Source organism: Periplaneta americana, chromosome 11 (genome assembly GCF_040183065.1).
Source record: "Periplaneta americana isolate PAMFEO1 chromosome 11, P.americana_PAMFEO1_priV1, whole genome shotgun sequence".
NCBI classification, from domain to species: domain Eukaryota; kingdom Metazoa; phylum Arthropoda; class Insecta; order Blattodea; family Blattidae; genus Periplaneta; species Periplaneta americana.
This window is the reverse complement of record NC_091127.1, coordinates 100,084,506-100,098,590: the sequence shown is the minus strand read 5'-3', so window position 1 is coordinate 100,098,590 and position 14,085 is coordinate 100,084,506. Positions and strand designations below refer to the sequence as shown.

At 35.9% G+C, this 14,085-nt stretch overlaps 1 protein-coding gene across 1 annotated transcript in view; it reads right to left on the bottom strand.

Annotated features, from left to right (window-relative positions):
• The window catches only part of LOC138708536 (dipeptidase 1-like), a 297,564-nt gene that overhangs the window by 280,359 nt on the left and 3,120 nt on the right, over positions 1-14,085 (bottom strand). The window contains exon 2 of the mRNA XM_069838651.1: positions 12,858-13,039. Coding sequence (XP_069694752.1) covers positions 12,858-13,039 — 182 coding nt within the window. The remainder of the gene's footprint in view (positions 1-12,857; positions 13,040-14,085) is intronic.

Sequence of the window (14,085 nt, the reverse complement as noted above, 5' to 3'; positions counted from 1 at the left end):
GAATGAAGATTGCTAAATCCAAACATAGATACCGATTAACAAATAAGCATATTTTGAGCCAGCTGCGCATTGCAGTAAATTCGTTGGAAATAGATATCCGATTACTTGCAGAAAAGATTGCACATATTGAATAAACCATAATGTATGGCGGAATATGAAAGTAACATTATCTATGATATAATAATATCATAACTATATTAAATATAATAAATAGTGTAATAACTGAATATTACAGTGTATAAGTACTCTTCCCTTTTTAAAATTCAGTTTAATATCCGTATTTGTAAGAGTGTAAAAATTATGCCACGGGCGGTGCTGCAATGTAAAATCCAATGTAGTTGTAGGGCCCTGTCCGTACACTGTGTGTGTTATTCAGTACAGTATCATCCGTGTAATCGGCGCTTTTACAATTTTGAGCATACCTGGTTTACAGTTTCGGTCAATCGGCCTGTTCCGTTCTCATTTGCAAAAAGATTGTAAACCGCTCTCACTAGACATTTAAAAATATTGCACAACTCCATGTTGTTATAGTCAGCATTGCGCATGCCAAACTTAAAACAGAAAGCACTTTAGTTCCATATGAGAGAAAGAGGGAGAGAAAGGTGTATAGTTCCCTCGAACCAAGATCCTTGAATTTTAGCCCTAAAATTTTGCTTGAGATATATGATAAAAAATCTTACATTACAATATTTATTCAACTACCATACAGGAGACGTCTTATTATGTTTCATTTAATGTTAAAACCCCTTAACTACCGTATGACTCACAGTCACATGGATAGAAATAACACAACAGCTAAGAGTATTCAAATAGCTAAGGTGCAATTTCTAACATCAGGCTCTTTTTATTTGTTAAACAATCATGAATATACCCATGAAGTTTGAACAGTTGCATCTAAATATTTTAAATGACAATAAGCAGCGAAAAGGAAAAAAGAATTGCAGAATGAATGTGTTGAGGAAACACCTTGCCTTTCCACTTCTTTCATGGCATGTCATTAAAATACACAGCAAAGAATAACGAAAGAACTTAAGTGATACTACACAAGTATTATGTAGATAGTCAACCGGATTATGTTCTGTGTATCGCAACCAGCGATAGTTGAAATTGGTACAACTAGTAAACGGAGTAAAGTTGGTCTTTCGAGCTGGTAACAGTTCTACTTGAACCCACTGCTCGTGGAAACCAGAACGCATAAAAGAGGTCATAGTACATAAAAAATTCCGTCTGCTATCTCCGTAGATGAATGCAACAAAGAGGGAAGAGAGAAAACTTGATTACTTCAGCACAACACCAAAAAAGGAGCACGAAATGATCCACAGAGATATAGACAGTTGGTATACACTATGCCAAATATTTTAACACTCCACTTGTCAGAATATCCTAAGAGGCACCACATATAGGCCTATGGTGACAAATATACAGGCTGTAAAGGGTATAAGTGTTATTATTTTAACCGATGATTGTTCATGTCATAAGGAAGAAACAATGTCCTCACAATTTTTTTTCTAATTGCAATATTTAACTAATTATTAAAGTTTACAATATTAAGCGCGTGGCAACGTTGCTGGATGGGGAGGAGAGAGTTTACAAGTAACCTACACAGTACAGCTCAAGCGGATACAGACATACCGGTACAAAACAGATGCCCTTTTCTAATGCAGGGGCGGACCCTTGTTTACATAAAACGAACGGCAAACTCTCAATCCCTTTAATGGAATTTTATGGTAAATTTCCATTTTATTTAACAATATTGGCAAATGTCGGTCCATTTTATTGTGCGTATAAAAATAAACAATAATGGTTTACAGCACAAAATCACACAAATTTTTTAAGGCAACATTTTATCTCTCGCACTTCCATAAAGCAGTACCAATTTTAAAGAAATTTCTGTTTGTGTAATTTTTGAAACGAGGTAAGAGACTCCTAGTTTATAATAATCGTTGAGAAACCGCTACAAAAGTTCGTCTACTAGGTAACATTCATTACGGAAAACATTGACGGTACGTCATCTGGTCCCACTTGAATTACGATGACTTTCTCCATAAATAAATAACATATGATATTTCTGAACTGTGGATGACATTGTAAATTGCTTATCGAATAACTGGTATCGAACTGCCATCCGCTCGGCAGTAGACCTATGGACAGGGAGCTTGAACTCAGCTGACATGTACGTATATCTGTGCAGATACTGCCTGCTGAAAACGTTGCTACGTCTCTTACGCCAGAATATTAACACATTTAAGCATACAATTTTATTTAATTTCACGAAAACGTTATATAACACACAAATATTAATTTAAACTAATATTCATTTTTTGCTAGATATACCTACTGATGTAATTGTTTTCGTAATTTTACTAACGATATAAGCAGTATAACGCGAATAAAATAAGAGACTTTTTTTCTAGGAAAACTATCAAGTTTTGACCCTATGTTGTATGGAGATTTTTTGATCCTGCAGACTGTCCTCCACGACTGTGAAAAGAACGGCACTTATTCCCCTTACACTCTGTATAATGTATGAAAATATCACGAAATATGCAAAGAAATGGGGAAGATCTAATCGGACGCCTGTGTCTGCGTGATTCCAAAGCTGTTACGACAAAAATTTACACTTTACTGTGGGATTTTTCAATACAAAAGTAGAAAGAAGTAAAATATACGTACGAAATATCGTAAACGAAGATAATAAAGCGAGACTAGCGAGATTATCAGTGTAGAGGTCTCAGCTGATACCAGTGGCGATTCGTGCCTAAAAGGACAAAGGGTTCACTACTTTTATGTAATTGCATAGTTTTCCAACAATTCAAACAATATCTCATTTATGAAAAATTACAAAAAAATACTCAAATTCTTTAAAGTAGATAATTACCTTAAAATGAACCTGATGATATGATGATGATGATGATGATGATGATGATGATGATGTTGATGATCAATTATCTTTGAAAGAACATAGCAATTTTTCCTTACGTTATCATTCTGTCTTTCAATATTCCTCCTGAAAGCTGAGCTAAGCCATTGCCTAATTTCTGTTCTTCCAAGGACTAATAAATCTAGGCAAGCATTCTTATGAGCAATATATTCCTCATACTTCTTAATATTCTGCGTCAAATGGCTTAAATCTAACACACGAGTGCATGTCCAGCTCGTATCTTTACCCTTAGCAAATAGCAGGCACGGGAAACAAAATAATTCATTTGTAGGTTCACAACTGCAAATTATATTTTTATACTGAAAGCCCTGCAAAATGTCTTACCTCGGCTTGTTTGTGCTTGCTTTAAATCGAGTTGAGGTAACGGCAATCCAGCTTCTTTATTTTACACTTATCTTCCAAGATTAAAACTGAAAAATTAGTTTGTAAAAGATATTGAACACCATTTTGTTCGGAAACGACCATTGGTGACACTCACAGACGAATATATTAAGACAAACACCAAAGAAGACTAAATGGACATTTAAAGGATTGTAAGAAACCATCAATAAATACGTACAACAATCAATAACACACACGTACACGTACTAAAACCGTGATCTCAGCTACAGATTGGAGCTAACTTCCGGTTTGCATCACGAAGTGTTTAATCCGTTGCTTACGGTTTGATCCAAACACCAGCGCAATCACACTAGAGATGTGACAAACGGTTATTTTCTTGTAACTGTTATAACTGTCTCCGTTACTTTTGTTCAGTAGTTATAAGTAACGGTTACAATTTCCTGCCGGAGACAAAATAGCAGTCACATAAGAAGAAGTTATTTTTAACGGTTAAATAAATAGCAGAGGCATAGAAGCAGTTAGTTACCCACGAACAAGTTATATTTGAATGTTAAGTAACTTATACGGTTAAATAACTAGCAGAGGCATAGAAGCAGTTAGTTACCCACGAACAAGTTATATTTGAATGTTACATAACTTATATTGTAAAAATGATTGAAAACGTTGACAAGTACATTTGTAGCAGAAATACTGTACCATAAAACATTGGTTTCATTGACTTTTCAACACTCGTAACAAACACATAATAATAATAATAATAATAATAATAATAATAATAATAATAATAATAATAATAATAATAATAATAATAATCATCATCATCATCAACACGCCACAGAACCGACTGCTATTTAACAAACACAATCATGAATCATATTATACCTCAAATATTATGTACATTATGAATTTATTTATTATAATAAATACGCATATAGCGTAGATCAGTGATTTTCAATCAGAGGTCCGCGGCCACCTGAGTATCCGCACAGCTATTAATGTGGGATCGCGAACAAAATAATAATAATAATAATAATAATAATAATAATAATAATAATAATAATAATAATAATAATAATAATAATAATAATAAATAATAATAATAACTCTTGATCTTCAAAATAGCTCCACCGATGCGATGATTTCTCAAACAGGATAGCACAAACTGGAACCTCTCCCATTATTTCATAGATTTGCCGATAGTTTAATTGCCATTAAACTTGACAAGTGGGAGATTGTAAGCTACTTCTTTCACTGTGACAATGTCATTCATTACACTGAAGTCTCTTACAGCTTCCGCACTGCTAATGGTGATGTAATTCGTGATTTATTTTGGCTTTGGCTGTAGTGAATGACAAAAGGGCAATTTTTTCCTATTAAGTTATCCACGAAATCTCGGAAATCATAATTAGCTATAGAGAGTCTCCACCAAGCAGTGCAAAAGCCACTAAATTTATGTATTTTCAAGCGATCGCTATAGCAGAATGCAGAATAGTAGCTGGTTACCTAAATTAGAAAAATGCGTTTATTTGATTGATTTTTCCTTGCGAGTTATTTTAACAAAGATCTTGGAACCAATATAAATATTTAGCAAAGGGCTTGCGCGAGCCTTTGCGAGTGCCCTCCAGCACATCCCTGGCTGTGGTACAATGTTGGTGACTTCAGAACGGTGGGGGGGGGGGGATAGTAACTGAATAGTATGGAATTGTGCCATATAGTTTAAATTTAATATTAGACAGGTTTTCGAAAATGTACCTTGTTTTCAGTTTACTTTTTGTATTTATTCAGTCCTAACATATATTTTTTAAAATTTCTTTTGAGATTTAGGAAGCCAAAGCCTCTCCCTGACCTACCCACTTGCTTACGCCCATGAAAGCATTGTAAAAGGATAAGCTATGACGACTTTATAGAAGTGCAGACAAAGTCTAAGAAATTATTTAAAGTAGTTTTATCGGTACCTATATAAACAAGCTCAAACTTCCCCCCCCCCCACGATATTCAAAGGCTAGATCCACCTATGAAATTAGTAGGCCCCTAATGCGACAAATAATGCAATAATAGTTTATTTTAAATATTTGAAAACTTTATATTATTACGAAGGACATCAATAGCTTATGATATATAATAAACTAAATTGATTTATTCATCATGACTAATTTTTGTGATGGTTTAGTTTGCATATACACATTCCACTTCTGGTGGAAATATTTTATGAAGAGTATAGCCCTTTTTAATATATTTTCTTACAGATTTAATAACAGTAATATTGTGAAATATCACATTCTCGGCTCTGATCGAAACCGTGCTCTGTGCTCTGCTTTAGGAAACAGACTTAGTTGATATTTTTGTAACCAGATGGTGAAACACATTAGTAATGCCGCGCTATCTCGTGGACCGGTTGAACACTACGTAATGACGTTATTATAACTAGTTTCTTTTGCAGAAGTTACATAGCAGACGAAAGTAACAGTGTAACAGCGAGTAACTAGTTATTTCGTGTCCAAGTTATTTTAGTAACCGTTACAATTAAGTAACTGTTACAAAGTAATTGCTACGTTATTTTTCGCCCATCCCTAAATCACACGACACACGACGTTTGCCATGCAGCATTTCCCCTTGTCTCTTGCCCCGCACGCAAGTCGTGAAGCTGGTTTGACGAGATTCAGAGGAGAAATTGAACCTCGGAATCTTACACGCATGAAGGTATTCGATCTCTGCGGATTAAAGGTATTCATACGACAAAAATACATCAGAGCAGATCTTACTGATTCCAACAAGACGGCCTTTATTGGTACGGGGTTCGGTACTGGGATGTTGTAATTTCTCATGAATTTGGGGACGTTTTGAGATTTAACAAACATCACTAATAAGGTAATGAGGCCAAGGATCGATAATGCCTTTTTACACTAACAGTCTTACTAATAAAAAGTCTATTTACAGACGTATAACTGTCTTGTACTTATACAATGAGTAGCTCGTTTATACGTCATGTGTAAATTCCTTACTAATAATCACTACATACGTCGTGTACAACAGTATAACTGTTACACAGCTACGTCATAGTTTCGTCGTTCCTTCATTACGAAAGGTAATAGAATATATGAGGTTCTCTATTGCATCCGGTAGAGCGCTCTGGTGTTCCGTGTTAAGTATCGATAGTAAAAACTGGCTCTGATCGATTACCACACTATATTTTGGTCAAAGAGTACAAGCTACAGCAATATTACCCTAATTATTCTATGCTCTTTGGTTTGTTCTTCTGTGCTTACAAGGCAACCATTATCATAAAATGATAGTCGATACGAACAGCTGTTAGAGGGGCGGCCATTTTTTCTCTATATACAACGCTTAAACAAAGAGTTTCAACTACTGCAAAGCAATTCCCATTGTATAGTTACAGGCTGTTTTAAACTTCCATCGCTTATGCCTGGTTTATTAGTAACGTTTTCTATCTCAACTCTGCATAAGTCTCGTATAAAAACTATATACGGTTTATTAATAAGACCGTAAATTTATTGCTTATTCATTTAATAGTAAAAACCAAAACTTTAATAATGATACACATGAACTTGACAACGTTATGCCAAACAGAAAAATAGTAACAATTAACCATATTAAAGGCCAATTCACAATGAAAATTAAACATAACCGTAACATAAACACAGAAGTTTGCGCCCAGGCTACCAAATGGGATCATTCACAATGATTCACATAAGCATTGACATAAACATTACTGTAAGAAGTTAACATGAAAGTTTGCAAACTCCGAACTTTCATGCTTATGCTTACGTGATTTGCAAACAGAACACAATCGTGGAGCGCTGAAGTATACGACAGAATATGAGGAAATGGCGTCGTTCTTATGTTTTCATAGTTACCAAGTATGTTTGCTGTTATGTTTATGTTCCCATCGTGAATGATGGTATGACTTCTTGATTTACCATAACGTTTATATTCTTAAGTTAACGCTTACGTTATGTTTAATTTTCATTGTGAAGGAGCCTTTACTCTTATTCACAGAAGAAAATACAGTAAAAATGACAAGTGCACACACCAAATGATATTAATGACCACACATGAATAAAATGGAATAGCAGGTGATAAACATTAAATTTATTTTTATTGGGTTATTTTACGACGAGGTATCAACATCTAGGTTATTTAGCGTCTGAATGATATGAAGGTGATAATGCCGGTGAAATGAGTCCGAGGTTCAGCACCGAAAGTTACCTAGTATTTGCTCGTATTGGGTTGAGGGAAAACCCCGGAAAAAACCTCAACCAGGGAACTTGCCCCAACCGGGATTCGAACTCGGGCCACCTGGTTTCGCGGCCAGATGCGCTGACCGTTCCTCCACAGGTGTGGACGATAACAATGAAATGATAATATGATAAAATAATGAATACAACGAAAGAGACGGCTAATGGAAAAACCCTATGACACACACAATTCAAGGTGCAAAATCCACTCATACATCTATTACAACTGGGGCGGAAACTAATACTGCGATATGGTCTATGCTTCATCTTTACCGACGACCTCGTCAACAATATTCCGTGTACCACAGTTAGTCACTATTCCCATAGGGTAAGCAATAATAATTCTTGGAAAAGACTTGTTAGTCCATTTTTTCTTTATATGTAAAGATTCTGTACAAACACTAAGATAGACACAAGTAGCGTTTTTTCCCCCCCTGTACGGAGAAGGGACCCGGAAGCTTGCACTGAAGCCTGAGGCTTTTTGTGTTTACCACTCCTATTCTGTTAATGACTGGGCAGTCGAACGGCCGCGCTCTTGTACAAGTATAGGACGCCGCGCCGTGAACTTACCTCGGGCTATGGTATGGATGATAGTGATAAGTGAATTAATGATGGCAAAATAAGTCCGAGGTCCAATGCCAAAAGTTACCCAGCAATTCTGCTTTAATTGGTTGAGGGAAAAGCCCGAAAAAAAACCAGGCAAGTAATTTATCCCAACCAGGATTTTCCTGGGCCTTCTCGTTTCACTGTCAGACGCGCTGACCCACAAGTAGCGTTAAGCTGTAATAATTTGGTCGTCATTCGGTAAGATCATCGCTTAATGAAACGTAAGTGAGTGCAGTACAAGGCAAGGGCACACAGTTATTGTAGAAGAATGAGCTATATCCCCATTTTTCAAACAGCTAGAAAATACGGAATAGTTGTTTCTTTGTTTGCTGTTTAAACCACTGCAGAGAAAGCCATGAAAAGTTATGCATAGGAAGCGGACTGGTATGAATGTATCATAAAATAGAGAACTATATGCGTAGGGTTCTGGATATTAGTGTTGTAGACTATCATCGCGTGCAAGTAAGTCTGTTATAGAAGATTAGTTTCTTTGTTTCGTCTTATTTATTGCATCCGAAAGCAAAATCTGGCTTGATTTATGAGGTGTAGGTTTCAGATGCTCCTAATTCCACAATTTCTCGATAGTTACAAGCAGCGAACTCTTTGTTTGTGATCTCCAAGTTTTTTCTTTTTCCTCATTTATTTCAATTTATGCTTTTACTTTTGTGTTTTAGTTCGGCCTTTTTATGAGCGATAACGTTGATTTATTCCTCCTCTGTTTTAATGAATTTCATAATTCTTTTGCGAATGTTGTCAGCAGAATTTGAACAGGATTACTAGTACAAAATCTCTTTCTTCGTTCCTATTAATGGTAGTAATTCATTGGTTTTTGTGTACATTCAAGATGAAAATATTAATGTAATATCCTCGTTGAAGATCGTTTTATATCACTGAGAAACGCAAACGCAATTTGAGGTGGAGTTGTTATCTGCCATCGCTTTTTATAGAGTCTCTATTCTCTCTGTTTCTTACTGAAAATTCGTCCTCCACTTCTACTCTTCTGCTATCTAACCACAGCCCTCAAAAAGTTGTTATCGATTGGTGACATTTTTATATTCAGACGAGCCCTCAATAATATGAAGTTCTGATTTGCAGAACGGCTGGAAGAAATGGAAGTTTTGTAAATCGATTCAATAACTAAATTTGATATCTAGATATAAATATGCTTGAATATATATTTTGGAGTAATAATGTTTCCAGCTGCCAATTCGTTGAACTCGTTATTTATTTCTGAGAGGGAAATGCTAATCTATATACCGTTCATTAAGGCTGAGTGTGTATGTTGTTGTAGTCAAGGGTATATGTAGGTGAACGACCACAAAATATTATCAGAAAATGCAGGCTCTAAATTTATAAAATATCTGTTAAAGTATAAAAAAGGTTAGTAGTAAGTTAATATTTTTCAAACCAGTTTAATCAAAGTATGAACCAAACAAAAAAAATTCTGCAGTTACATCATTTGGTAACCATAACATTGTTATGGTCTCTCTGACAAATTTAATATTTTTCATGCATGCAATAAACACTTATTTCTGAAAAGTAGACTATTCTCAGATATGTAGATTTGTTTACTTTAATATAATTAATTTTTTATTTATGCTATATAAAACATATTAAAATTTACATAATGTTTTGCGACATAATTTTTCTATTTTCAAAGAAATGGACATTATTGTAGTCTACCTTTTGCATAAATGCATGTTAAATCAGTGTACAAAATTTCAGAATTCTATCTCTAATGGTTGTGGAGTTATGAAATAATATGTGTGAAAATGTTCAAATGTTAGAAAATTTAACTGTAAGTAAAAAGTGAATTCTAAAATATATTATTAGTAAGCTTCTTATACGTTTATCAGATATTTAAGTTCTAATAAGTCTTTTTGTGGTATCTTGTAATTTTTGCCCAATTGTGAATTCATTTTCTTATAAAATTTTACAAATTTAGAGCCTGCATTTTCTGATAATATATATCGTCCTTCACGTACATGTACTCTTATGAAAGGTATTATGAAATATTATTCTCATGAGTAAGTACTGGTGTCCATCGCTGTGGACTAACTGTTAGTCTCCCTGACAGCCGGGTTCAAATCCTCGTTGGCAAGTTATCTGATAGTGTTTTTTTCTGAGGTGTTCCCTCAACCACTTGAAGAAGAATTGCTGAGTAACTTTCGGCGTTGGACCTCGGACTTATTTCGCCTTCATTAGCACAATTCGAAATAGGTTTCCCCAAGAAACTAGTCACGATGTGAAGAGCTCTCAATAAGATTGTATATGCAATAGTAAAGATAAGCAGGAACCTATCAAATTACCTTAAATGGGTAAAGATCTGAGACAACGGGATGCAATAGCAACCTTATTATTTAATACTTTACTTGAAATTGCAAATAAAAAGGCCTCCAAACTAAAGGAATGATATTTAATAAATGTAGCCAGATTCTAGCCTATGCAGAAGATCTTGTTATACTGAGAAGACAAAAGGATGCTATTGAAACATTTACAGGCTTAGTGAAACAAACTAGTAAACTGGATTATGAATAATTAATGAGGAAAAACGAAATATATGGTTATGTAAAGGAACTCCCACCCACGAAATAAGATAATGAAAATAGATAAATAGTGTTTTGACAAAAAGAATAAATTCACATATTTAAGGTAGGCACATGTTTGACAAGTAGTAATGAAATTTATACAGAATTAGAAACTAGGATTGGCGCAGCAAATAGAGTCTATTATGCCCTTCTACCCATATTGAGGAGCCAGATGGTATATAGAAATACGAAAGTAAGAATATATAAATCTCTTATAAGACTATAGGAACCTATGGAACAGAAGCCTGGACTCTATATGCAGACGTCATAAACGGCTGACCGTTTTTGGACGGAAAATAATGAGAAAAGTAATGGGACAAGTGAAAGTTAATAAAATTAATGAGTGGAGAGTAAGGCCCAACATTGAACTAAAGCAGCTGTATAAGAATTTGGGTTTGGTCGCATTTATAAAAATTATGAAAATTAAAGTGGATAGGACATGTGAATAGAATGGAAGAAAACAGGGGTCCCAATCAAGTTTTTGTTAATAAACCGCCAGAGACAGAGAGGGAGACCTATAGCTGGATGGTGGGATGATGTGTATAATGACATAAGGAAGTGTAATCACAAGGTGGAACACATGATCTAAGGACAGAGACGCCTGGAGAAGGCCAGTGGAGGTGGCGAAGGTCCGCATTGGACTATAGTGCCACTTAAGAGGAAGAAGAAGATGAAGAAGATGAAGAAGACGAAGAAAAAGAAGAAGAAGAAGAAAATAAGCATAAATTTGACCAGGAGGACATAGCGGGCGTGGTTCCAGGATCCACTTACAGATGACATCTATCTGCGGGAGCTGCACATATCCAGAAAAGCCGCAGGGGCTTCCATTAAGCGGACTGCGGTTAAATCGGGGGCGTGTAGCTCCCTCGGATAGATGGCGCCTTGGTAAGTCGTGGAATCGACGGCGGCATCTCTCTCTGGTTAAGGATGCAGCAGATTCATCCACTTGAATTACGAACAGATGCCATCGATCTGAGAAGGCCGCAGAGGAACATCACAGGGAGGCGGAGGGGCGTTGCTATTCACGCGGGTTCCGTCAGACCTGTATGCTATGGCTGAATCGATAAGATGCCATCACACAGCGAATCACGTGTTTAACGAGCGGTTCTAAGGACTTCAAAATCATCCCAATAAAGGAGGTTGCACAATAAGCCTGAGGTTGCAGTGCTTGCCTACGAGACCTCCTCCGAAGGAAAAAAAGTACGGGTACTATTTTAAATGTGTATATTAAAGTGACTTGCTAGTCTACTGATTTATGGCCAAAATATACTATTTTTTAAATTGTTCATATCTTCCAACGAACATTTTAAGAACAATGAAATAATATTTGTGATCTCTGCATTATAAGGCTACTTTAATTGCATCGATACAAGAACAGCACAGCCGTTGTCACTGGAATAAAATGGATGTAGTTTTCAGGGACTGTTGAAAGTGAACGTTTATTTCGATTCACTTTTGTGACCTAAATTCAAGATATGCGAGTTTTATTTTCAATGCCTATCGAAGTAAAACGATGAAAAGATAAAAGTCTGGAATTATTTTGTCTTGTGAAGATTCAGATTTTGTAACATGCTGTCACAGAAAAGGAATTAATCAATTTAAATTACGTGTTAAATGATATCAATTTTGTCCAATATTCTTTTGAGAAGATTAACTTCGTATGTGGATGAAATTATTGGCGATCATCAGTGTAGTTTTAGATGTAATAGATCGATTATTGATCAGATTTTTTGTATTCGATAGATATTGGAGAAAAACTGGGAGTATAAGGGAACCGTACATCAGTTATTCATGGATTTCAAAAAAGCATATGACTCTTTTAAGAGAGAAGTTTTCTATAACATCCTTATTGAATTTGGTATTTCCAAGAAACCAATTCGATTAATTAAAATGTGTCTCTATAAAACTTACAGCAGAGTCCGTATAGGCCAGGTCCTGTCTGATGCTTTTCCAATTCACTGCGGGCTAAAGCAAGAAGATGCACTATCACCTTTACATTTTACCTTCGCTCTAGAATATGCCATTAGGTAAGGTCAGGATAACAGACAGCGTTTGGAATTGAACGGGTTACATCAGCTTCTTGTCTATGTGGATGACGTCAATATTGTGACAGAGCTGGGATACGATCTCACGACCGATTGAGGAAGGGCTAAGTCGGCCGTGTTTGGGCGGGTTGCGAGCGCCTCTGCTTCCTGTGGCATGTGCTGTGGTGTAGAAAGGAGGGGTGGAGGAGAGAGAGCGACCGCGGCAGAATCGTCCAGAAGTCCGTCGAAGTGGAAATATCCAGAGCTCGTACTTTCTCGCAACTATGGTGTGAGTATAAATTACGCAAGCGAGTGAACGACAGTCAGTCAGTCAGTCAGTCAGTCAGTAAATCAGTGTTGTTAAAGTAAGTGGAGAGCAAGGCAGCCAGTCTTGTGTAGCAGTGAAGCCAGCTTCGAGGCCGGAGTTTGACTTGAGTTGTGTCCGTAACTGTGGAGCCGGAAGTCCTGAGTTCGAGTGCAGTGGACTGCAGTTGGGGGACCTGAGTTCGAAGTTCAGAGGACTGTCTCTGAAGGTCTGGGGTTCGGGATACTGTGAACTCGAGTGACTGAGCTAGAAGAGCTTACTAGCCAAGGCAAACGAACTGAGAACTGACAGTTCTGATTTGTAAATAGTGCTTTGTGAACATTAGTTAAAATTAACAGTTCATTGTTGTTCTCAATAATCCAAGTAAATTGTCATTGTTGTCTGTGGAGTGCAATAATGAATATTGTGTTGAGTGCAAATCCTATTGTTGACGACAGCGTTTAAGGTGAATTGTAGAAAGGAATTATTGTTGAAATAATAAAATTACATTGTTGTTTAGTATAAAATTTACAATATGTTAGGAGAAAATCCACAAACGATTAGGGAAAACACGGAAATTTTACTTGCAGCAAGTAAAGAGATAGGTCTGGAAGTAAACCCCGAAAAGACAAAGTATATGATAATGTCTCCTGACCAGAATATTCTACGAAATGGAAATAAAAAATTGGAGATTTATCCTTCGAAAAGGTAGAAAAATTCAAATATCTTGGAGCATCAGTAACAAATATAAATGATATTCGGGAGGAAATTAAACGCAGAATAAATTTTGGAAATGTGTGTTATTATTCGATTGAGTAGCTTTTGTCATCTAATCTTCTGTCAAAAAATGTGAGTTAGAATTTATAAAACAGTTATATTACCGGTTGTTTTCTATGGTTGTGAAACTTGGACTCTCACTTTGAGAGGGGTTCAGAGATTAAGGGTGTTTGAGAATAAGGTGCTTAGGAAAATAATTGGGGCTAAAAGGGATGAAGTTACAGGAGAATGGAGAAAGTTACACAAC